This window comes from Bactrocera oleae, chromosome 2 (genome assembly GCF_042242935.1).
Source record: "Bactrocera oleae isolate idBacOlea1 chromosome 2, idBacOlea1, whole genome shotgun sequence".
NCBI classification, from domain to species: domain Eukaryota; kingdom Metazoa; phylum Arthropoda; class Insecta; order Diptera; family Tephritidae; genus Bactrocera; species Bactrocera oleae.
Window position 1 is genome coordinate 94,277,410 of NC_091536.1, and position 24,699 is coordinate 94,302,108.

Below are 24,699 nucleotides of genomic sequence, written 5' to 3' on the forward strand. Positions count from 1 at the left end.
TGATATTATAACATTTTGGCATCTTTTCGACAATTTGTGAATTCGTTCCTAAAAGAACTGCGGCTGCTTGGCGGCCAAGACTGAGTGATAGAAGCACATAATACAGCTCTGACCCTACCAAATACAGAGCATTACATTGGCGTCATGGATATCAAGCTGCTCCAAAACGTTTTGAATTGGCTGCTTAAGTAACTATCACATATCTTCCGAGCCGTTCTTTTCCTCTTCTTCAAGCCAAAATCACCACTTTTAAGTCGTGCAAACTACTTTTAGCACAATCGCTCAGCTATAGCATGTTCACCATCAAAATATGATCACTTTCGGCTGAGGTTTTCTTCATATTGAAGTAACGGAGAAGAACTCTTCGCAAACAACTTTTTCAAGCACAAAGTGCGCCATGCTTGTATTTAAGTGAAAAATGTTTGTGTTATTTACGCTTCAAGTGAATACTATATACCGAAAAAGAAGCACAAGGCCAGTCGCTTTCCAACGCTTGTTTCAAATATTGGAACAATGTAAAGTTACGCCACCTCTAGGCAAATCACACGAATATAGTTATAGACCCAATATGTTATGTTATGTCATGATATGTTAGGTTACGTTATATATTTTATGCTTCTTTCTTGAATGATTAATTTTTGTTGTTTTCTTTCATTAACAATTTGGTTTACGTAAATGTCAAAAGCTTTTAATTTTATCTGATATTTTAATTTTATCCAAAAATCGTTTACAATATTAATTAAATTCACTTTCTGACTACATTTAACTCATTCAGAATCATATCAAACGTATGTCTTCGTTATAAAGCCAAACAATTTTATTTTGCTGTCTGTTCGTTGCAGTACTTATTTTAGTTGTTCTTGTTGTTGTTTTATTTTTGCGGAAACTTACAATAATGATCATGTTTACGAACTCTTATGCTTGAATAGTAGTGGCTTGTGGTTAACCGTTGCAAAATATTTTGATTGCGAACAATTCCCAAAGAAATAAGAATGCACACATACATACTTACATATATTCATATATATTTATGCAATGTGTATACCCATAGTAGTAGTGGCATAAACGCATAAGTGATTTGCATGTGCTGTATAAAAGTTTCTACGTCAGTGCAGCCACTGTGAGTGATGGTCAAGCATTGGTTTTTGCACAGTTATAAATAGTATATACTACAAACTAGCAAATGTGTACATATCTATGTATAAGTATGTATCTATGTATGCAAGTACATATCAGTGCATTTATTTCATCATATTTATCTGTTTATACAATATATGTTCCACCACTGGCACTTGACTTGCTCTCGCAGTCAGTGATTCAGTAGCTTGAATAATAAATGTTGTTTGTGGATTACAGTTACTTCTGCATAAATATTGCATTTTCTATGATTTTACAATTTACAAGGTTGCATCAAAATATTTAAATTTGATTTGGAAGTTTGCCTGCAATTCAAGCGAATAAATACCAGCTCTAAATACCATATATGTAGCTATAGACGTACTGTAGATGTGCACCTTATATACATATGTGTATATAAGGATGTGCATAAAATCTACCTTTAATTTTTTTCCATAGATAACGTGAAGGTATTGTCCATTAATAGGTGGTGCTTTGTGATATTAGATTTTCCATATCAATAACATAGGAATAATTTTATACCCTGAACAGGGTATATTAACCTCACCACATAATTTGTAACAATCAGAAAGTAACATCGGAGAGCACATAAATTATATATACCATATATATAGATACATAAATGATTAGCCTGACAAGCTGAGTCAATTCAGCAATGCCTGTATGTCTGTCCGCTTGCCTGTCTGTATATATGCGAACTAGTCCCTCAGATAGTGAGATATCGATCTGAAATACACGTTCTTCCTCCGCAAGAAGCTGCTCATTTGACGGATTCGCCGATATCGAACCATTATTAGTATATACAATACATATTTTTCATACAAACTGAACGATCGGCATCAAGTGCTTGTATAAAAAACTTTTTCATTTGAGGAGATATCTTCATGAAATTTGGCATAGGGTTTTGCAATGGCTGTAATCTCCCTAGAAATTGTTCAGATCGAGTCACCATATCAAAATCAAGTTTTTGTAATAAAACTTTTGTATTTGTGAAGGGTATTATAGCTTTGGTGTTGGTGGTGTTTTTTATATAACATGACACTTAGTGCGTTCTGTCTAATTCAATAAACAAAAGTGAAATGGTCTTAACTAGAAATGTTTGAAGTTATTTCAAATTTAAATTTTAAATGTTAATTATACATAAACACTGCAGATAATGCACTTTAATGCGCTTATATTAATATAACCACAAAATTTAATGCCTTAAATGAACTTTTGGTATACGATTTTTATGGGCCAAAAATCGCTTGCGTTTCCTCGCCATATTTTTATGATTTAAACTCGCAACTTTTGTGCTGTTATCCAAAGAGAAATTTAATCCGGAAATATAGCTGCGCTGACGGAGATATGTATAAAGACCAATGGTGAAGTAGTAGAAGAGCTCAACGCCACTCATCAGTGAGGCGCCCAAAAAGAGGCCAATGATGCCGCCGAAGTTAGCTGGGGAAAGAAATACAAAAAATACATACACACAATGACAGAGAAAGAGCTAAAATGGCACGTTTAATTCCGAATTGAATGGCAACAATATTGAAACCAAATTGAAAGTGTGAATAAATGCGAAAAAAAGTTTGAATATCCAATAAAAGTGGCAAATTGGAAGTGTCAGAGAACAAACAAAAATCGCAGTGAAACAAAAAAGTGCTAAAAAGTAGATATGAATGTATGTAGAAAGCAAAATCAGAAAATCGTACAAAAAAGTGACAACGTAAACCACGTTTAAGTTCAAGCGGTTAACTCGCAAAGTCAAAAAGTTATTGCATTTTTTGTTTCGACGTTTTTTGTTGCTTGACTTTCGTACTCACCTAGTAGCTCGACGAAAGTGTAACGGATTCGTGTGTTGTATTGCATCATGTAGGTGGAGGAGTAATGCACATCTAGGTGTACTTTTTTTATCTCGTCTGTTGCGTTGACGCTGAGATTAGAGTGATGTCGAGTTGTGGTAGTGTAGGTAGTTCATAAAAAGTAGATATGTCGAAACTCTTAAGTAATTTTAGTGTATATGATTTTGAATTTAAAAAATCTGGCGGAAATACTCACGAAAATCGCTTTAAAAATAAAACCTTGTAATAAGAAAAACCTTAAATTTAATCGTAATGAAAATGCATTTTTCAGTAAATACGCGACAAATATGAATGCAATAACTGTGCAAATATCGGCCATCTTTACTTTCTTAGATTACAGTTTGAGGATAGTCGAAATCGAACTATAACCACGCCTACTTTTCATATTAATTTCTATCAGATATCTAAAGAAACCCATATAAAAAAACAAAAATGACATACACATTTTGCGAAAATATTGCCTTCAAAGTGTGGCACTTCTCGCAAAAAATTAACAAAAATTTTTTCAAGTAGGTTCAAAAATTATCCCATTCCACATTAACTATCTATAAATATTTTAATTTTTTTAGTGTAAAACGAATACATTGGTTAATATTATATGTGATATATCTTAATCAAAGTTTGTGAAAATTTTTTCTCAAGCATATTTTGTTAAAGGTCAAGAGTAAATACAATCAGTCCATATCTTGCACTAGCCACAATAAAATTTTTTTTGTATATAGTTCCCTTTAAAATAACGTACCATTTTTTTGCTTTGTTCAAAAGTTTGGGTTTTGGGTAGAACTCAATTTTTTTTTAAACGCGGCCATTTTGTCAATTTTTGTTTTTATACCTTGAACATGGTATATTAAATTTGCCACATAGTTCGTAACACCCAGAAGGAAACGTCAGAAACACTATAAAATATACTTGTATATGCATATATAGAATTGATTTGCGTGACGAGCTGAGTCGATTTATCCGTTTGTCTGTCTGTATAAACACGAACTAGTCCTTTACGTTTTAAGATATCGATCTGAAATTTTGAACACGTGCTTCTCTCCTCAAGAAGCTGATTTGTCGGAACCGCCGATATCGGAACACTATAACATATAGCTGCTATACAAACTGAATGAACGGAATCAAGTGCTTGCATGGAAAACTTTTATATTTGACGTGATATTTTCACGAAATTTGGCATTGCTTATTGTCTACGGCAATAATGGAATCTTCGAAGATATTGTTCAGATCGGAACCAAGTTTTTGTAAGGAACCTTTTGTATTTGTGTAGGGTATTCTAGTTTCGGTGCAACCGAAGTTAACGTTTTTTCTAGTATTTTTTTTTACTGTAAGTCATTGTACGGACAATATCTTCTAGTGGGAATTTTTTTTTAAGTTTCACTGACGGAGTAAGCCGGAGTCACGAAGAATATTTAGTTTTCTTCTTCATTTTACTGCGTATTCTTAAAATATATATAAATAAACCCTTAAATTTAAAAACAAATATTTATATAGTGATTTTTTTTGTAACTTACAATAATCGCTGTTTTCGGAAATGTTACACTAGTCGTGCCGTTTAAAATGATGCCTTGTGTCAAGTTTTATGTATAATAAATTATATATTGCTAAAGTGAAAAAACATAAAATTCTTAATTTAAGCCTGATACCATGTCTAAATTCATACTTTTACTACTTTTAGATGCATTCATGAAATATATCAGTTAAACTCACTCTTCTAACGGCTCACTTATATAATTGGTGACGTAAATCAGCTGACTGCAGCTACTCAAACAGTTACAAATCATAGTGTTATTGGACACGGTCTCGACATACTCACTTTCCGACACGCGAGTGTCGGATTCGAAAATATCTGCAAAAGTAAAAGTCAATACAAAATTGAGTTCTTAGGAAAAATGCGATTTGAGTGAAGTCAAACAAGTGCAATTCGCAGCGGTGTTTTCTCGCTATGCGCGCATAAAACTGCTGTGTGTGTGCACTAGTATGCATGTGTATAGATTGGTGCGAGGCATTAACGACAAAAGCTACCTCTATATTCATAGAGACACTTGAAATCCTTTGCAGTACATGCCGTTATATTATCTATACGTTGATTTGAATAAAAGAAAAATGAGAAAATATGAGGACAAATAGAAAAGTTAGCAAATTCCTCGAAGACTCTCATGTACTTACAATTGAACAGTTGCACATTTTGCAAATCATCACATATTTACATATGTACTTATGTACCCTGTAGGAAAAGTGTAAATATAAAATCAACCCTTCACACGTGCATTTCTTATAGCGTAATATCGTTATCGTGATTTTGATTGATCAGTTTGAGTGAAAAATAAATGCTAGAGTGGTCCGATCTAAACAATTTGTTTGAAGATTGTTGCGTTGCATCAATGCACAGTGAAATATGTCAGATTTCATGCAGATATCTCATCAAATGAAAATACTTTTAATATAAGTACTTGATTTTGATCGGTCAGCTTGCATGGCGGCTATTTCATATCGGCAGTTCTCACAAAAGATTAGCTTCTTAGAGGGAAAAGGAAGTGTGCAGAAAAAATTAGGAACTAGTTCGCGTATATACAGACGTACAGACGTACATGGGTAAATCGACTCAGCTCATGACGTTGATCAGATCCAAGGTGCGTTCCAAAGTAAACAGTAAAAAAATAACAAAGTAAACTCTAGTAACGCCATCTATATGTCGACTAGTGCGTTAAAATCTGCTATCCTTAATCGACTTCCAGTACAAATTTCATGACATTTCATTTATTGGAAGTGAAGTTATTGCGTTTTAAGTGTAAGTATGCTTTTGTGATCGGTGCGAAAATGAGCTTCGAACCAAGAGCCAACATAAACTTTTGTTTTAAAATTGGTAAAACTTTTACCGAAAAGTTTTAATTGATGAAACAAGTTCACGGCGATGATTGTCTATCTCGTAGGAGAGTGACCGGTGGTTTTAAAGTTTTCAAAGTGGGCGTGAGGACATAAATGAGAAATGAGCCGAAACCCAAACAATCGCGCCTGGAGAAGTCAAAAGTGAAGACAATGCTGATTTGTTTTTATGATTCCAAGGGTATTGTCCACAAAGAATTTGTTCCACCCGGCCAAAGCAAAAGCAAGAAGCAAATTATACCACAACTTTATCGTTACGAATTTTTGGTGACCGAATTATGTAAAGAAATGGATCTGTCGATTGACCCTTAGGCTACTTTTTGTATAAGTATATATCGCGAGTTTACGAGAGTACTTTGTTAAAATTAACTTAGGATGCGGTAATATATATTATCGAAGTACTCTAAATTAATCAATTTGAGTTTTGAGAAATGATTTCTAGGACTACTTTATTATATCTCTGGAATTGTATTTCGCAATGAAAGCTTAATTTTGAAATGTTTATTTATTTTTAGGTTATATAATCGCCAAAACGGCAAATACTCATGAAATTAGAAAGCGTACCCATTACATGAAATCACAAGCGCCAACTCGATGTATTTTTCCAGAGTTAGTGTTAACAGATAGACAACTAAATCTAGCGGGAGGAATATGCTGTATAAAAATCAGATTTTCTTACAGGGTATTTAAGCACATATGTAGGTGTTTGTGTGTATAAGAACTCACCACTTTCATCCTGTGGAAAGAACACTCGCAAATTGCATTTGCATAGCTTGAAAACATATTCTTGATGACAGCGTGCGAAACAGTTGCCACGTCGATATTCCAAACCTGGGATTTTCTTGTAAAGAGGATGATCATCTTCGTCCTACGGGAAGTTGCGCATATATGTATTTTTGAATATATGATTGAATACACACATACGTAATTCCTATAGTAACGGTATTATAAATTGTGTGCACTTACTTCAAACAAGCACCGTCGCTCTTCTGGTGTTACATCACGTGTTCTTTCGTCGGTTAAGGTAAATTGTGGTACAACCGGTAGTTTTGTGTATGTATTATAATTGATAAAGCGTGGGGTACTGTGCCATTGGTCCGCCTTTTTCACCATAACCTGTGTAAGATAAGAATTTTGTGAGCAGTGAGTCATAGAGTCCATAAATGATACAATTTCACTAATATATATAAAAAAAGAATTAAAGCAGCAAATATCAAAGAATTGCTACACTGAGAGTTTTTTAAGACACTCTTATGCCTTTTTGTGATATGAAGATTTACCAATAGCGTCAAGAAAGTAGTCTGCCTCAAGCTTAGAACTTGCTTGTTTATAAAAGTTAAAGAGTCGGCGTAAAATACTGAGTGAAAGCATTCATTTTTCTAGCATACTTCTTTCCATCTGATGAGCTTGAGTCTTTTTCTGTTCAAAATTTTTCTTACATCTTTAAATTATTATGAAGTGGACTTCTGGATCTGGATTTTGCCTTTTAACCTAACTTTCAATCTTGATAGGGAGTTGTTAAGAATTAATGATGTAATTCGTAAAACATAACATTTCTAACTCACATATATTCCATTTGAGAGACTAAAATTTGGCGGTTGTTTGGTCTCGTCAAGATTTATGACAACATCCAAACCAGATAACTCGGTAGTCTTCGAGTTGTGATACGGATAATAGCGGTCTCTAAGCTAGAAAATACCAAAAGCTGCTTTAAATTTTCTTTGAAACTTTCGAACAAATCACCATTCGCTCGCGCCCCTGCTCTGTGATTACCGAATTGAAGACAAAGCAAAACCCATATTCCGTTCGTTCCATGGAAAAGAGATCACAACAATTATATGCGTTGCGCCGCCAATGGCAGGGTTGCACGAACATTTCATCGCATGTGAAGCCAACATAACGCATAACCTCCATTATGTCCACATCGTCCAGCAGTGTCAGATTCAAATCAAGTCCATACAGCTGCCGCAAATGGTAGAAATTGTTAAAGCTGAAATCACCCATTATGGCGAAGAAGCGACGAAATGTCTGCACAACCTCGTCGCTGGCATTCCGTGCGAGAAATATTTCATGCGCCTCCAAAAGTTTCGGCCAATTGATGCGGTTGCGTGGACATATGCCAATCGCCGGGAATGGCTTAGTGAAGATGGGCGCAATGGAGTCTTCGACAATCGTTTGTATGCGTTGCGAATAGTACAAATCGGCCAAATCATCGTAAACGTACAGACAGCCGGAGGTGGTGGCGATCAACAGCAGTAGCCAGATGACGCTGTGTGAATGTAGAGCGCACACACATGCAAAAGAAAAACATATGGCTTTGCAATTAAAACTGTGCGCTTGGCCTGTGCACAACTCACCGTTCGAAGTAGTAAAGTTTGGGATCGGACAGATAGCGTACGCCATGCACGGAGGCAATGTCGCAGTAGCCTTTGCAGTATGGCAACACCACTTGACAGAATGTCGGCTTCTTTGTCGCAGTTGTCTTTGGGCCCGCTTTATTAAAGATGAGCAATTCACTGCGTGGCCTCGACGTGGAGTATGTGAGCTCATGCAGGTATGCGTCAGTCATGACCACAATCGAATAACCGAACTGAGCACGCAGATGATTTTCGGAAATCTGTTGAGCAGTTTAATGAAGCTTGCGGTTTAAATAGCACAAAGCTCAGAGAAAATCACAGCTAAATGAGCTGAACGAAGTAGGCAATGTTTACCAAGTGCCAATATAAGAAAGCAATAAAAGTATACCGAAGCAATATTCCCCGATACAAAGTGCTTTAGAGCAATATTTAATCAAAATCTGACTGAAGATATCGCTCTTATTTGTACAACTTTATGTGCCACTGCGTACATTAATCACTTCATTGGTCCGCAATGGCATCCTAATAGTCAATATTTTAGCTTTATTCACGAAAGTACACAATTGATCTTTAACCTCAGGTAAAGAGGCCACTAATCTTTTATTTAATGATTTAATGATGCAAATGAAGTAACAATGGGTATGAGGGCAGTTTGATAAGCACGGCTTATGGGACTAATAATAATGCATTTATATAAAATATATAAATACAAGATGTGTTCCAAAAAAAGGTGAACCTTATATTCAAAACATACAACATGCTGCGTTATTTATTGCAAATTTGCAGCATTAAAAATATACATTCATCTTTTTTTAAACGCATATAACTTGTAATAAAATAAAAAGTGTAAAATTGTTCCATTTTTTCAAAAAGCAAATATAAAAATATGTGTTAAACATGAAAAAAAAATCGTTGAGACATACGAATTAGTGAAAAAATCATGGTGATGATTATATGAGTCGTACACAAGTTTTAAACTGTTTTTAAACAAGTTTTTAACCAAAGGCCAGGTCGTCCTAAAACTACTAATCGTATTGAATTGTTGAAAAAGTCCGTAAAATATTGGCATCGCTGATTTTGGCATTTGAACTAAAGTTTTGCGTAAACGATAGGTCTGTGCGCATTTTGTTGCACATGAATGAAGAAAAGAAGTGAACGAGTTTTTTAATGAAAAAATGTATTTCTCTTCTCTCATCAGCTATCCACCGCATTCCCAAATCAATCATGTGACTATTTGCTATTTCCAAAACTGAAAAACAACATGAAAGTAGCATTTTAGAATGATAGCGCAGCCATTCAAGCAGGCCTACGACTGCACGATATATGTTTGTCTGTTTGTGAGAGAGGAAAAAAATCATTTTTGTTCGCATCTTGTTCGCATTCAATTAAGAACATTACGAAAAACAACAATATAATACAATTTTTTTTGCTTAAATTTTTAAACACATTATTAGACATTTATATAGTTTTAACAACATATGTATATATTTATTTGTTCATAAGCAGAAATCGCTTGAGATGTTTACATATATCCAATAAATTATATATTGGTAAATCTGAATTTCACTTTTCATGGTTTAGAAAGTAGACCTTTGGAAAGCAGAGACCAAAGTGAGCACCACTCAATATCAAGATAAAAATAATATGAAATGTCATATAAATTGCTCGAATTTATCCATACTACCTCGTAGCATTGAGAATGAAAAAGAAGAGTTCTGTTAAGTGAAGCGTTTGACGGTATTACAGCGTAAATATAGAAGCTCGAAGCAGACAAGCCACTTTCACCCCCGTCATCGCTTTATACTAAAAAAGCAATTAAACTTGGCCTACATCGCGAAATAGGCTTCATCGTCTCTTGTTTTTGGATATTCCTTTTGTTTGGGTTACTCTTTAATGAGTCCTTGTCATTATTTCTAGCCGCTTGTGCCAACAAATGGTTAGAGAAGTTTTTTATACATATTAATTCCTTTTGTCTGTCAAGTTTATTTAAGTTGGCAGATATATATATATATATATAGATTTGGGTACAGTACTTATGTCTACACTTCGTGAAACTATATATTTTTTCTTTCAAATTTAATATACCCACTATAAGAAGTAATAGTAAAAATGTTAGCTTGTAGTAGTAGCTGGGCCTGCTGCCTTTGTAGAGTATAGAGCAATTATTTTCTAATTTTAGAATTTTATATTTTGCATTTGAATAAAATATATAAATATTTTAAAGCAACATTTCAGTTTTCTCCTAACAACATAGCGGGAATTTAAATATTTCAGTATTCTAGGCGTTGTTGACCACCATGCACTGACTGTCATCGTCTTCGGTCAATTTCTGAAGCGCGAACAGGTTAATTTAACACAAAGCGTATTGAACCTTTCACCCGGTTTGTAGGGTTCATCAAGTGCCAACTGCTAATTGCGCCAACATGAACTTTGACTTTGTAGACGCTAAAGTGTGATTGTTGCATGAGCGTTGACGGGCGCGTGCCAAGGAGAGTAGTGTGAGATGATAAGATAAACAATGCCTTGCTTACACATTCATTAGAAACACTAAAAGGACTAGCAGGTCGGTAAACAATTAGTATATACGCGGATAAGGGTTGTCCTTAATATTTCTGTTTTAATATTTATAGAAAGAAAGCTGAACTAAGCCTTAATATAATAAATTATTCAAAGTTGAATTTATGATTCGATAGTTAGGTGACACTTCTAGTCTCTAAAAAGCCTTATTTAAGCCATAAAATTGTATCATTCAGTTCAAGCGTTATGTATTTTCAGTCCTTTTCCCATATTTCTCAAAAACCGTATCGGAAATTTTTTGCAATTGACTACGATTTATCTGATACAGGAAATTCAATTCGTTGCGACCTCGATTCGCAATGACGCTAAACACCAAAATCCCTGACACGATTTTGGATTATGAAAATTTTAGCAACCTGAATTTTTACCTTTCCAGAATATGAGCTCTTAAACAGATATCTGACCAGTGAGTCCCACGTGACATTAACGTGTGTCTTTGGTAATAGAAATCAAAAGATAATTTGAACAAAAGTTTCAAATTATTTCCTTTCTCTATGATTTAAGAACATGCCTTACATTAAGCGACGGCCGCTGATTCCACCTCACTCGCCCTTACAACCGGACTAAGACCAGGAGCGAAGTTTTGTTTAATTAGTCGGTGTGCTGTATTTTTGCAGTCGCAGCTCGGTAAGTTGCCTATGCGCAAGATTTTGGATTTTAAGCTGTTAAGATTTCAAAGTAGCTAATGTGTTCCATTGTCAATTAAAGGCATCAATGGAGTTCAAAGTAATTGATGGCGATAGATCGCCAAGTGATAAAGATTTTGCGGTCAGATGTGCGACAAGGGAGCCACTACATACATCTTAAGAACTAATCTGGCTTCTGGCTAAATTAAGGGTTAACTTGTCTGGAAATGACCGAGCACAATGTTTATTAGGGACCGTCATCAAATTTAATGTTAGTGAAAGCATTTGTTTCTACTGTTGCGCTTCTATTCGAATATGACTTTAGTTGGTAGAGAACTTACTATTAAATTCGCGAACCGATTTTGAGAATATCAAAGGTAAGGGGAGATAAAAAATAGCAGTTGTCGCAAGTCATGCTTGTGAAATGAGAATGACGATAGTTATTATATGGTGCATTTTCATTAGAAATAGTTCCAGTGAAGAATGATGTGATAAAAAATATTTATCGTGGATACAATTTTATTAACTTTAGGCTTTAGTACGAGATATATAATAGTAGGCTAAATAAGTATGCGACAGTCACTTGTTGAATTCGCAGACATTGTAAAACTAAAGGCGAAGGCATCATATAAATGATTATTTGAGTTCGACAAAAGTGTTCAATATTACAATTCTACAGACGTCCCGATAGATAATACATAATATTCTTTCAATATAAATTCAATCGCAGTTAATTTAACAATTGAAATCCTCTACCCAATATAAAATATGGTAAGTTTTGTGAACTGAAAGTATGGCATTGTACTCAAGCTGATAATGTGTCAAATTTTTAGTTGAAACAATCCTCCAAGTAGTTTTATATTCAAAGTTTTTTTTACTGAAGTTCTTTCGAAAGATTCGTAGAAACGGCGTCAATAAAAATAGACAAGCCAATACTCAAAAGGGATTCTCAAAAGAGCTTTAAGGTTGGAAAAAGCAGAGGTTTACATAAATTATTTTTGAGACAAAATCGGAGTAGAGAATAATATACATAAATACTGATCAAAATATACACGGGTTTTCTAAAATACTGATAATCATTTAAAAAGCTTCCTAACCTTTTGAAATCACACTCCTAATACTAGAATGAGACTAGAAGTTCAAAAAAGTTACACATAATTTCAATAATAATTACATCAATTCTGTATATGTATTAGAAAATATTTACAGATTTGAATTTAAACAAATTCCTTTAAATAATTTCGGCTTCCCTTGATCCGGTGCCGATCTCCAAGAGGGCCACCGAAAAAAACTGATATTCTATCTTGCGGTAAGGAGAATTTTTCTGCTTAAAATTACAATATATGAAATAAAAAAAGCGTATTATTAAAATAGACAAATAGAGGTATCGATCGAAGGACTAGTAAAAATTTTAGTTTTTGACAAAATGGGGATTTTTCTAATAAAACGTCATATCTAGTGAAAAGGTTTTATTTTAGAGTGGCTTAAAATATCTAAATTATTAACACAAATCCTATTCTTTACATAATTAGCAGAAAAATATATCTAAGAAGGTTGCGGGAAAATTTCAAGTTCATCAAACCAGTCGTTTCGGAGAAATTTTCCTCACCGACGCTGAAAACATCGTTTCTAAAAAAACGTGTTAAAACTTTTGGGGTTACAGTAAGTAAAAAAATTCTTACAAATATGCTCATATCTTCGACAATATTAGCCGGGTCGACTTTAAATTTTCAGAGAATATTCTCAAGTATATGTGTATCCCCCACGCATGACATATAATTTGACCTAATTTGATCCGTACTGACAAAAAACAATCGCCTTCATTCGGTAGATTGTTGGACAGTTTCGACGTCACGTTCATAAACCCACGCCTCGTCACCAGTAATGATGCGTTTGATACATTTAAGGTCTTTAGTTACTTTGTGAAGTATCTCTTTTGCGACATCTACTCGCTGTTGTTTTTGCATTTATGTTTCATTAAAGTCGTTTGGTACGACTCTTCGATGCTATCGTCATTAACAAAGGTGGATAAACGACACGCTGAGGCAAGTTTTTGATGACTTCACGATCTTCACTGAATGTTTTGTGCCACTCAAATAGCTATAATTTCAATATAGTATTTTTCAAAAATCCCAGGTGAATAGAACTCCTAAGCTTCAAAAAATGTGAAACCTATCGTGCTATGAACAGATCAAATAAAGAATGCTTCGGTTTAATTTTAGTCCTAACAGGGCAAAAATAAGAAGGAAATGTTTGCTACTTACTGGCATACATAGCTATACAAAATATATGTATGGTATATGCCATATATAAATAAAGAAGAATTATGCTTTGTAATGTTATATGCAATATGTAGAAAATAATACGTTCTCATTTATTTTGTGTAATCATTAAAAGTTGCCAATGCATTATTTTTTATCTGTCTAGTCGATCATCTACTATGTACTTTTTCACGCAATTTCCTCAAACACTTGTGGAGTATCTGAGTGTAAATCACATTGTACTTGCAAATAAATCACTCAGTTCATAAAAAAAAACGCGATTTATTCAATTTATTTGTCAGCTCTGAGAGCACAAGTATGCTCAATGGGCTCAATTGGTAATGCAAACGATATGATGATAGGCAGTTTAATGGGCGTTTCTCACACTGTCATACTAAAATATGCAAGCATTTGCATATATGAATGTAGATATGTATTAGCCGACGGAGTAGTAAATCATGTTAACACGCTATTCGCTGACATTTGTAAATTACCACAACGCCTTCGTGGGTCGCCCAACTGACACCTTTGAACTTCGCACCGATGTGATGCGCCCAGGAGCACGAACTCATACAGATGAATGCATAAATTAATACATGTACATACATATATACACACATACGTGCTTAAATATGTTTGTCTACACAGATACCTGAGCCAATTTAATAGCAATCGACATAATTTATTTACTCGCATGCATTTATACGAATATTTAAATGTACAAATATTCATATTGGTATGAGGCTTATCAGTTATCTACATATGTTGTATTGTGTGTGTTAAAAAATGATATAAATTCGATGCCTGTGCATTATCATTTGAGTGCGAAGAAATGCTTGCAGCTCGTTGCCATTTCATTTCCATTTTCCGCATATACATTCATCATTGTCAGCGGTAAAAAAATGCCGTTAAATGTACGAGCGTACGCATGTTTAAAGCAGTATCATTGGGCACAAAAAAAATCTGTAGTTATTTCAGGCATTTTGCTTAAAAATGCCATAGCTGGTGATAAAAATAATGAAGAGAAAATATATTTCAACTCCGTTTGTATGTTCTCGACAAAAACTATTATTAAAACAAGAAAAAACGTTAACTTCGGTTGCACCGAAGCTATAATACCCTTCACAAATACAAAGGCTCCTAAAAAGAAATTTCCGATCGATAGCTTAAAAACTGAGGCACTAGTTTGTATATATACAGACCTTTCCTTCTTCGTGGCAAACTTAATATACCCTGTTCAGGGTATAAAAATAACCGACTTTTGTTGAAAATGTTTCTGAGAATCTCTAGTAATAGGAATATTTTATGACTTTCATAGTTATCTTAAATTTACAATTCGAATTTTCTTCGGTGAAAGTGTTTCTGTACGTAAAAATTTTAAGAGGTTGTTCCAGTTGTAAATTTAAAAAAACCCAATGCTTATATATCGAATGCCCATATATTTGAAAAAATTCTCTGAAAATTTTAAGTTGATCGTGCCGAAAATTTCGAAAGTATGAGCATATTTGCAAGAATTTTTTAACTTAGTGTGATCGACTCGGAAAATTTTAAACACATTTTTTTTCGAAACGCGATCTTTAGTGTCGATCAGGAAAGTTTCTCCGAAACATATTTGGTATGTGTGGATTAGTGAAGGTAAGAACCTAAGACTTGCTTTTATTCATACAATACATCTTGAGTTATGCATTTAAAAGTAAAAGAAGATAACGGAACCGAAAATAGAGGTCCAGTTAAAAGGGATCTACAAGTAGTTGAAGTTCGATTACGACCATTTTGAAGGTGTGTAAAAACTGTGTGCGAAAATGTTGTGAACCGAACTTTATTTAAATTTGTCAGGTATTTTGTTAAATGAATAATTGTTCGATGTGAGTATATAGAGTTTTTCGAAACTTTTCAATCGATACAATTTAGATATATATTGCTTGATTTACGACGAACTCCTATATTTCATTAACTATTTTCAGCATGTCATGCATGCCATACTTGTATGAACTTTATGTAACTCATACGCCTGGCTGTCAACTGCACTGATTAAGTGTACTCAAATTCCAAGCTATAGAAGTTAATTGTTATTGATTCAAGAAATAACTTTGTGATGAGTTGAATATAGCAGAACAAAAAAAAAAAAAATAATATCATTGATTAATGTAAAAAAAAAACTTTGATGGCTTATAACTTATAATTATTGTATATTATTTAATAAATATTAACTTTTATCATTTTCAATAAATAAACACAGAGACAGAGTATTTCACCATTTGAAACAAATAATCTTCTACAAGATATGTGTAATAAAAGTTGTTCGAATTGAGGATAAAAAATTACTGGAACACTAAAAGATCTCTATGTTTATTTTGCGAGCTGTCCGTGAACCACTGCTTTGGATTTTAATATTGAGTTATGATGTTTCAAAGTCTTGTAATATGAGCGAGCTATTTTATTTCGATAAATTTCGAAATAAAGAATAATAATTAATATTTGAAAGTTATAATTGTGGTGTAAAATTTTTCAGTTTGTTTAATGCATCGTATGGGCCTCAGGTGTCTTCCATTTTGTTCAACTTCCAACGAGCTTTCTAGCAACCTTTAGAAACACCATTTTATAGCACTTCTATCGCAATTTCTTTAGTCAAAATAATGACTCATAAAACAAGATAACCACGATAACATACACAGCACACACAGCCACAGCCACATATATTAATGTAAGTACATGACAAGTTTTCAGTCTGTCAACAAAAGATTTTAAAATAACGCATTTCAGTGCCAAAGTACGTCGTTGCTACTAGTTAAAGTTTGGCAAAAGAAAAAAAAAAACAAAAAAGAAATTTTTTTTAAAACTTTCTTCATTTTTATGCTTCACATTTCAAAACACTTTTTTATGCGACAGTTAAAACTATGCCAGTTAACTTGAATTTTTTCCATTTTGCTGCTGCTTCACTAACTGCCAGCGCTAACTGCCAACCGTCAACTGCCAGGTGACACTGCGGCAAACTTTCACCAACGAAGCACCAACAATTCTAACAGTAAACGCTTTTCAGCAGTGAGCGCAGCGCCACTTAATGAAAAACTGTGTGACAGCGCCGTTTAAGTTTGAAATGCCACCCTTTCTGTTGCTTTAATAACCGAAATTCGCGTCATAAAAAAAGTTGTGCATAAAAGTTATATGGTTTTAATGGCGCTTGACTTAGAGTTAGAATACAACAGGATGAGTGCCATCATTCATATAGGCGTTTTTGTGTTTGTATGTGCGATTTCACATACACGTGTGCATGCAATTTGATCGTTTAGAATTCGGCAATATAAATTCAGCAGCGTTGCAAGCAAAAAGTTCATCGAGCGCGCAAATGTTGCTCATACAACATGTTGTACATTGCACTCGGTGTAAGGGCAAACAAGCGCTGAAATGTGAGTGTGTATGTATGAAAATCGCGTTCGCGGTTGATTGAAGTAACCGTTTGATAGGTAGTTTGTGGCTATTTGAATGCGTTGCACTTTGGTTTCACTGCAGCATTTGCGGTTTAATAGACCAAATATATTATATGTGTAAAATTATTGCAACTAGAAGGAACATTTTGCTTAAGTGTTGTTGGGAAATATGGTATAGAAATCTCTTCATATGAATTAAGTTTTATAATATTTGTGCTAGGATATATTTTCTATTATTTTATTGTATACGCAGGTGATGATATAGTATGGATATTGGAATGGAAAATTGAACACAATTTACTATTCACCTGATGAACCTCAATGTGCCAATGTATATGTGTTGTAGATTCAGGCCCACCCTAATGTAATATTTAATTTCTATGTTTATTTTACAGTTGTATGTTTCAATTCCAATTTCTTTATATGCTCTTGAATTGTCTCGCATTCCATTTACATACATACATTTCCCGCTATACAGTTTCTGTTTCCTTGTTTGTGCGATTTATATGTTTGCCATTCTCCCTTCGCATAAACAGGTAGGCACAAACTACATATGTTAAGTTATCTACATGCTTGTTGTTTGTAAACTGCAGTGTGCAGTTCCCCTATTCTCCTGTGCTGATCTGTACGGTAAATGACAATATTTGTGCATATAAGTTCTGGCAAATCATATTCGAGCTTTGTCATCGATCAGCCAGCCAGGAAGGTGGAAGGACACACTGCGGTAAGTGAAATATATTATAATTCTTTGTAAGTGAATAACTTAAATGCTTGTGTATTTAGAAATAAACCATAAACCAAATATGCGTTAAATTCGCCCCACCTCATCGGTGACAAATTCTTTATTTCGCATGACCAAACGTTTGCGTGTTTGGGTTGTGAAATTAATTTTCGATGCGTAAGTCACCCCGCCGTCAGACTACAACCAGTTCGCCAGGCATGGATGGCAGTGCTCCTATATCATCTGCAGCATCGTCAAAACCTAGCCAGGGTAACAGTGCATCAGCCACCGCCAACATAGCCACTGATTTACCAGCCGCTCCTACAGCCACCGGAGCCACCACTAGATCATCATCAAAACCCAGCCAGGGTAGTAATACATCCGCTGCCAATGTATCCAGTGATTTACCAGCCGCTCCTACAGCCACCGGGGCCATCACTCGAGGATCATCAGCTGCCTTCGCACGTCAAGAAAATCTTATTGCCGCTCTACAGAAACGCATTGCCATGTTAGAGAGTAGTTTGTGTGATATTAGGGAGCACCAATCGCGTGGTGAAGCGTCTAATTTGGATACATCCAACAACAATATTGCCGCCGAGGTTCCATTATCGCAAACATCGAGGACAACAGTACAGTTGGGAACCGTTCAATTAACGGAACAACATTCGCCGGCTATAGTGAACTGTACAGTACCGTTGTCGCAGCCTACCGATTCCCGTTACACTCCGCCAAACTTTGGAATAGGTACAGCTGCTACAAACCACATGTACAGTACAACTCATTTGGGAATGGATACACCTTCGATCCAGTCTAATTCAACGACAATGCCTACATTCACCAATATAAGTTCTATTGCCGCTCAGTCATCGAGTTTGCCCAGGAAATTGCAGGATTTGCCAGACTTTTCTGGACAGCCGGAAGATTGGCCAATATTTTATACGGCTTTCATCGAGTCAACCGCGATTTATAGGTACAGCAACTACGAAAATAACCAACGGTTATTGAAGAGCCTGAAGGGTTACGCGCGTGAAGCAGTCAAGTCACTGCTGATCCACCCGAACAATGTCGGTAATATAATTGAGTTGTTAAAATTTAGATTTGGGCGTCCGGAGCAGTTGATCCGTAGCCAACTGGCCCACGTAAAGGAAATCGCACCTATTTCAGAGAATGCAATGTCGAAAATCATACCATTTGCAACAAATGTATGTAACATCTGTGTCTTTTTGCAATCTGCACATGGTGGTGAATTACATTTGTCAAACCCTACATTACTCGACGAACTTGTGTCAAAATTGCCTATGAGCAAACGCGTTGAGTGGGCAAGTTTCGCAGCGTTTATACAGCCATATGCAACAGTGAAACATTTCAGTGAGTGGTTATCGAAACTAGCCAATATAATTTGTACGGTTTGTGTTGATAGTTCGTCCAAGGAATGGAAGTACTGCCCGGTTCTGCACACAGTACAGCAGCAACGATCAGTGAGATGTCCAATTTGTCAAGGGCATCATAAGCCAGCAGAGTGTGCGCGTTTTCTAGAATATTCAGTGCCAAACAGATGGATAGAGGCGAAACGACATCGCTTGTGTTTTGCTTGTCTCAATTTGGGTCATAATACACGAAATTGTCAACGTCGCAAGCTATGTTCAATTGAAGGTTGCCGGAGAGTTCATCATAAGCTCCTACATGAAGCCGTGGGGAATACTACAAATTCGTCAAGTCAATCAACCACGCCTTTCTCTCCTGCGTATACCGAAGCAAATCGTAGGCCTACATCAACGCAGCATACACTCGACAGCCAGCCACCATCAAAAGATGCTGGGCCAGCAGTCTTAAGTTGCAGTTCCACTGATAGTAAGCTCCTGTTCCGTATTTTGCCGGTCACCCTATACGGAAACCAAAGGCGTGTGGACACTTACGCACTCCTGGACGAAGGTTCATCTATCACAATGATAGACAGTGCTCTTGTTCGAGACTTGGGAATGCGTGGATGTGAGCAGCATTTGAATGTTCAGTGGTTTGGAGGACATGCCGCGCAGGAGTCAACGTTTGTGGTAGACTTGCTTATTAGTGGTGCCGGTATGCAGAAACAACATAAACTCCGCAATGTGTATGCTGTATCAAACTTGCAGCTTCCTCTACAGAGTTTAAGCGAGGACGATTTGGATCACAACTTTAAACATATAAGCCGGCTTCCAGTACAATCTTATGCCCAGGTCAGGCCCAGACTCTTGATTGGTCTTGATCATTGCCATTTGGGATTGCCATCGACAACTATGAAGGTAAACCCGCATGGTCCATTTATTGCCAATACGGAATTGGGTTGGGTGGTGTTTGGCCCAACTTCAACTACGCTACCATCTACAGCATCGTGTTTGTTTATGAACCGCCAAGCTGATCAGTCTCTCCACAATATGGTAGCTGACTTCTTCAAGACCCAGAATTTCGGTGTCAGAGCCGCACCCCCTATAGAGAGTGAAGTGGACACTCGGGCCAGAGCTATCCTGAAGTCCGCCACATGCCGCGTTGACGGACGGTTTGAAACAGGTCTCATATGGAGAACTGACAACATAAGGTTACCTGACAGCTACAACATGGCGTTGAAACGTCTAGTTAGCGTAGAGCAAAGAATGCGTCGAGATGCGATTTTCGCCACTCAATACAAGAACATCATGAACGCCTACGTCAGAAAGAAATATGCCCGTAAATTGTCACCAGCAGAAGCAGCTATATCTACTCCTAAGACTTGGTATTTGCCGCACTTTGCCGTTGCCAATCCCAACAAACCCGGAAAGCTACGCATGCTATTTGACGCCGCTGCTGAGGTAAGTGGAATCTCCCTCAATTCACAGCTCCTGAAGGGTCCACAAGAATATCGGCCTTTGCCGTCGATATTATTCCACTTTCGTGAAGGCGCGATCGCCGTATGTGGAGACATCAAGGAGATGTTCCACCAAGTTCGTATACGAAAAGACGATAGATGCGCACAGCGGTTTCTCTGGCGTGGTGGGGACGTCTCTGAACCCCCGGACGTTTACGAAATGTGCGTGATGACGTTTGGTGCTGCCTGTTCACCATGTGCCGCAGATTATGTGAAAAAAGTAAACGCATTGGAGCACCAAGATGATCGCAGAACCACTGCCCGTGCGGTTAAGGCGACCACCACTATGTCGATGACTTTGTTGATAGCTTCTGCTCGGAAGAGGAGGCGATTTCTATATCCCAAGAGGTCCGAGCGATTCATATGGATGCTGGGTTTGAGCTTCGCAATTTTATATCCAATGCATCGAAAGTAGTTGACGCGCTCAACGGTACTGATGTATCACGACCAATTGATAATAAAGAAGGTTTCGTTGGAGAGCGGGTACTTGGTTTGTTTTGGCAGTCATCGTCAGATTGTTTCGGTTTTAAATTGAAATTCCATAACGTTGGTGAAGCAGTGGTAAATGGAGAAAGACGTCCTACTAAAAGAGAACTCCTAAGCATTGTTATGTCGATTTTCGACCCTCTAGGATTTCTGAGCAACTTCGTCATTGGCGCCAAACTACTTATGCGTGAGTTATGGAAACACGACATCCAGTGGAACGACCCGTTGCCAAACGACATTAACGCTGTCTGGGAGAAGTGGCGTAAACAACTACCAGAGGTTGTGAAATACGCCATAACTCGTTTTTATTTTGGAAATGGTATACCTCAAATACTTCAGCTCCACGTATTTGTCGACGCTAGTGAAGATGCCTTCGCTGCTGTTGCCTATCTTCGATCGCAAACTTCATCGGGTAAAATTGATGTTACATTCGTTTCTTTTAAGTCAAAATGCGCGCCAATGAAAACTCTTACCGTGCCACGGCTTGAACTTCAGGCAGCTGTTTTAGGCACTCGTCTCATGCAGTGCATCCGCGACGAACACTCTCTTGACATCACAGACTGCATTCTGTGGAGTGACTCAAAAACGGTTATCAAATGGATTCGAAGTGAGCACCGTCGTTACAAGCCTTTCGTACAGCATAGAATAGCAGAGATATTGGCCACTACAAACGTTTCCAATTGGAGATGGCTGCCCACAAAGGTCAACGTAGCCGACGAAGCTACTCGTATAAATGATTGCATCAATTTTAGTCCAGTGACGCGTTGGTCACGTGGTCCCCCATTCCTACAGCAGGATGAGCAATTTTGGCCCTCTGAAGATGTCATAACCTTTGGAAATGATGAACCTGATGAAGAACTACAGTCTAAATTTGCTTTAGTCATCGTGAGTCGTAATTTTTTGAACTTTAATAATTTCTCTTCATTTAAAAGATTGGTAAGAGCTGTTGCCTGGATTTTACGCTTTATCAACAATTGTCGCCGCCGCGGACAGCTAGACCAATGCTATGGTTTAACCGCTAAAGAAGTAGAGAATGCCAAACGCCTCTTATGCCGCCTAGTACAACGTGAAGTGTATACAACAGAAACCCAGTCCATCGAAAACGGTCAGGAAATTTCCACCAACAGCCCGTTATTACAACTTTCGCCATACATAGACGAGGAAGGTGTCCTCCGAGTGCAGGGACGCATTGACGCAGCTAGCTGGCTACCAATTAGCGCGCGGCGTCCTATTATTCTTCCGCCAAATCATGCATTTACAAGGCTGTTAGTGTTACATCATCACAGCCTCATGAACCACCAGAACTTAGAAGCTACCATTGGAGATATCCGTAGCAATTATTGGGTGCCGCGACTAAGAAGTTTGTTGCGTAATGTGATTGCCAGTTGTGGTGTATGCCGTTTAAATAAAGCTGCCCCGGTAGCTCCAAAGATGGGACTGCTTCCTGTGGACAGACTCACTCCCTATGTGAGACCGTTTAGCTACACAGGACTCGATTACTTTGAGCCACTAACTGTCACTGTTCGACGCAGCACTGAGAAGAGATGGGTGGCACTATTTACGTGCCTTACTGTGCGAGCTGTGCACCTAGAACTGGCTCATGACTTGAGTACCGACTCTTGTATCATTGCTATACGTAATTTTGTGAACCGACGAGGTACGCCCTTAAGGATTAGGTCGGACAATGGAAAGAATTTCGTTGGTGCTGACCGAGAAGCCAAGCGATTCAAAGAAGTATTCGACCGCGTACGTCTACAAAGTGAATTATCACAGAAAAATATCCAGTGGGTATTTAATTCACCATTTAATCCATCGGAAGGTGGTGCATGGGAGAGAATGGTACAGTGTGTCAAGCGAGTTTTATGTCACACTTTGAAAGAAGTTGCACCAAGGGAGCATACCCTGAATAGTTTTCTTATTGAAGCTGAGAACATCGTTAATTCTCGGCCACTAACGCATTTGCCCATCACCGCGGACCAGGAGCAGCCGATAACTCCTAATGATTTCATTCTGGGAGCCGCAAATGTAGCACACACTCCGATAGTAGACACCGACTTGGAAAAAACTTCTGTGTCACGCAAGCAGTGGCGCATCGCTCGTCAATTGAGGGATCATTTTTGGAACAGGTGGATTACTGAATATCTTCCTACATTGACTCGCCGAGTAAAATGGTGCCAACGAACGAAGCCAATGAAAGCAGGGGACTTGGTGTTCATATGCGACCCTAATGTTCCACGACGAGAATGCTGCCGAGGGAAGGTAGAGCGAGTGTACCCTGGGCTTGATGGAGAGGTGCGACGAGCAGACATACGAACTTCCAGAGGTGTGAATCGACGCGCAGTCTCAAAACTTGCTGTTCTGGACGTTGATGGTGGTGAATCAGGTTGATTCACGGGGGCGGGGATGTTGTAGATTCAGGCCCACCCTAATGTAATATTTAATTTCTATGTTTATTTTACAGTTGTATGTTTCAATTCCAATTTCTTTATATGCTCTTGAATTGTCTCGCATTCCATTTACATACATACATTTCCCGCTATACAGTTTCTGTTTCCTTGTTTGTGCGATTTATATGTTTGCCATTCTCCCAGTGTGCAGTTCCCCTATTCTCCTGTGCTGATCTGTACGGTAAATGACAATATTTGTGCATATAAGTTCTGGCAAATCATATTCGAGCTTTGTCATCGATCAGCCAGCCAGGAAGGTGGAAGGACACACTGCGGTAAGTGAAATATATTATAATTCTTTGTAAGTGAATAACTTAAATGCTTGTGTATTTAGAAATAAACCATAAACCAAATATGCGTTAAATTCGCCCCACCTCATCGGTGACAATATGAGATCATAAAATCGCAGTAATGGACTAAATTTAAAAAAAACTCAACATGAAATGTCTTTGGTCTTAACAACTGTTTGTAACATTATTGAACTCCTCTTGCTGACCAAGCTGTCGGAATAGTTCAGAGTCTCTTTTCGATGCTTATTTTGCTAGGGAGGTTTTCGCCATTTCTCAAATTACTAAGAAAAAGGTTCTAAACTAAGCTGCGGTAATTGTGGCTTTCACATTGGTTAAAATCTACATAATAAATCTCTAAGGTATTGCCTATACAATGTCCTACGATTTGTAAAATAATTAAAATATCACAAAATTAGAGACGTTAAAAAAATATGAAAAATTTTGTTAAAAAATTAGATAATTTTTAATACGTAAAAATTACATTTTTCATACAATTGAAAAGCTGGAAGCTCTTTGTATAGAGAAATATAGTATATACAAAATAAGTAGAAACAAGTCAGAAAGAGCTAAGTTCGGGTGTAACCAAACATTTCATACTCTAAGGGTCAAAGCCGGCTAAATACCTTCAGGTGTTGTTAATATTAAAAAATGTAGTAAAAGGGTTCAACTTCATTGTTCGACGAAATCCTGAATAGTTTTAATAAAATTGACAATCGCTTTTACTTATTTTGAAAGTTATAGACTCATTTAGTTTTATTACT

General features: G+C 36.8%; 3 protein-coding genes across 8 annotated transcripts in view; 2 read left to right on the top strand and 1 right to left on the bottom strand.

Moving 5' to 3' along the window:
- Positions 1–8,499, bottom strand: part of LOC106619634 (pickpocket protein 19) — a 61,524-nt gene extending 53,025 nt beyond the window's left edge. For 2 of the 6 annotated variants that reach the window (XR_011394984.1, XM_070106045.1), the window contains exons 1-8: positions 8,225–8,499; positions 7,611–8,136; positions 7,433–7,555; positions 6,834–6,983; positions 6,594–6,735; positions 5,007–5,060; positions 4,692–4,830; positions 2,943–3,052 (exon numbers count right to left, since the gene is read on the bottom strand). Coding sequence is in view for 4 of the 6 variants with exons in the window: in XM_070106045.1 (XP_069962146.1) it covers positions 2,943–3,052; positions 4,692–4,830; positions 5,007–5,060; positions 6,594–6,735; positions 6,834–6,983; positions 7,433–7,555; positions 7,611–8,136; positions 8,225–8,436 (1,456 nt within the window). In the remaining 2 variants the exon portion in view is untranslated. Of the gene's footprint in view, positions 1–1,985; positions 2,578–2,942; positions 3,053–4,495; positions 4,586–4,691; positions 4,831–5,006; positions 5,061–6,593; positions 6,736–6,833; positions 6,984–7,432; positions 7,556–7,610; positions 8,137–8,224 lie in introns of those variants that run through there. The other 4 variants (XM_036357074.2, XR_011394985.1, XM_036357075.2 and 1 more) reach the window with 4 other exon arrangements.
- An 8,991-nt stretch (positions 8,500–17,490) lies between these two features.
- Positions 17,491–22,223, top strand: LOC138857284 (uncharacterized). The gene is made up of 4 exons (XM_070109609.1): positions 17,491–17,840; positions 17,900–21,089; positions 21,131–22,086; positions 22,134–22,223. The coding sequence occupies exons 2-4, from the start codon at positions 18,011–18,013 to the stop codon at positions 22,221–22,223; spliced, it is 4,125 nt and encodes a 1,374-aa protein (XP_069965710.1). The 5' UTR covers positions 17,491–17,840; positions 17,900–18,010.
- On the top strand, positions 22,032–23,784 carry LOC138855783 (uncharacterized). Its single transcript, XM_070105759.1, has one exon. The coding sequence runs from the start codon at positions 22,492–22,494 to the stop codon at positions 23,587–23,589; it is 1,098 nt and encodes a 365-aa protein (XP_069961860.1). The 5' UTR covers positions 22,032–22,491; the 3' UTR covers positions 23,590–23,784.
- Positions 23,785–24,699: the final 915 nt, after the last annotated feature.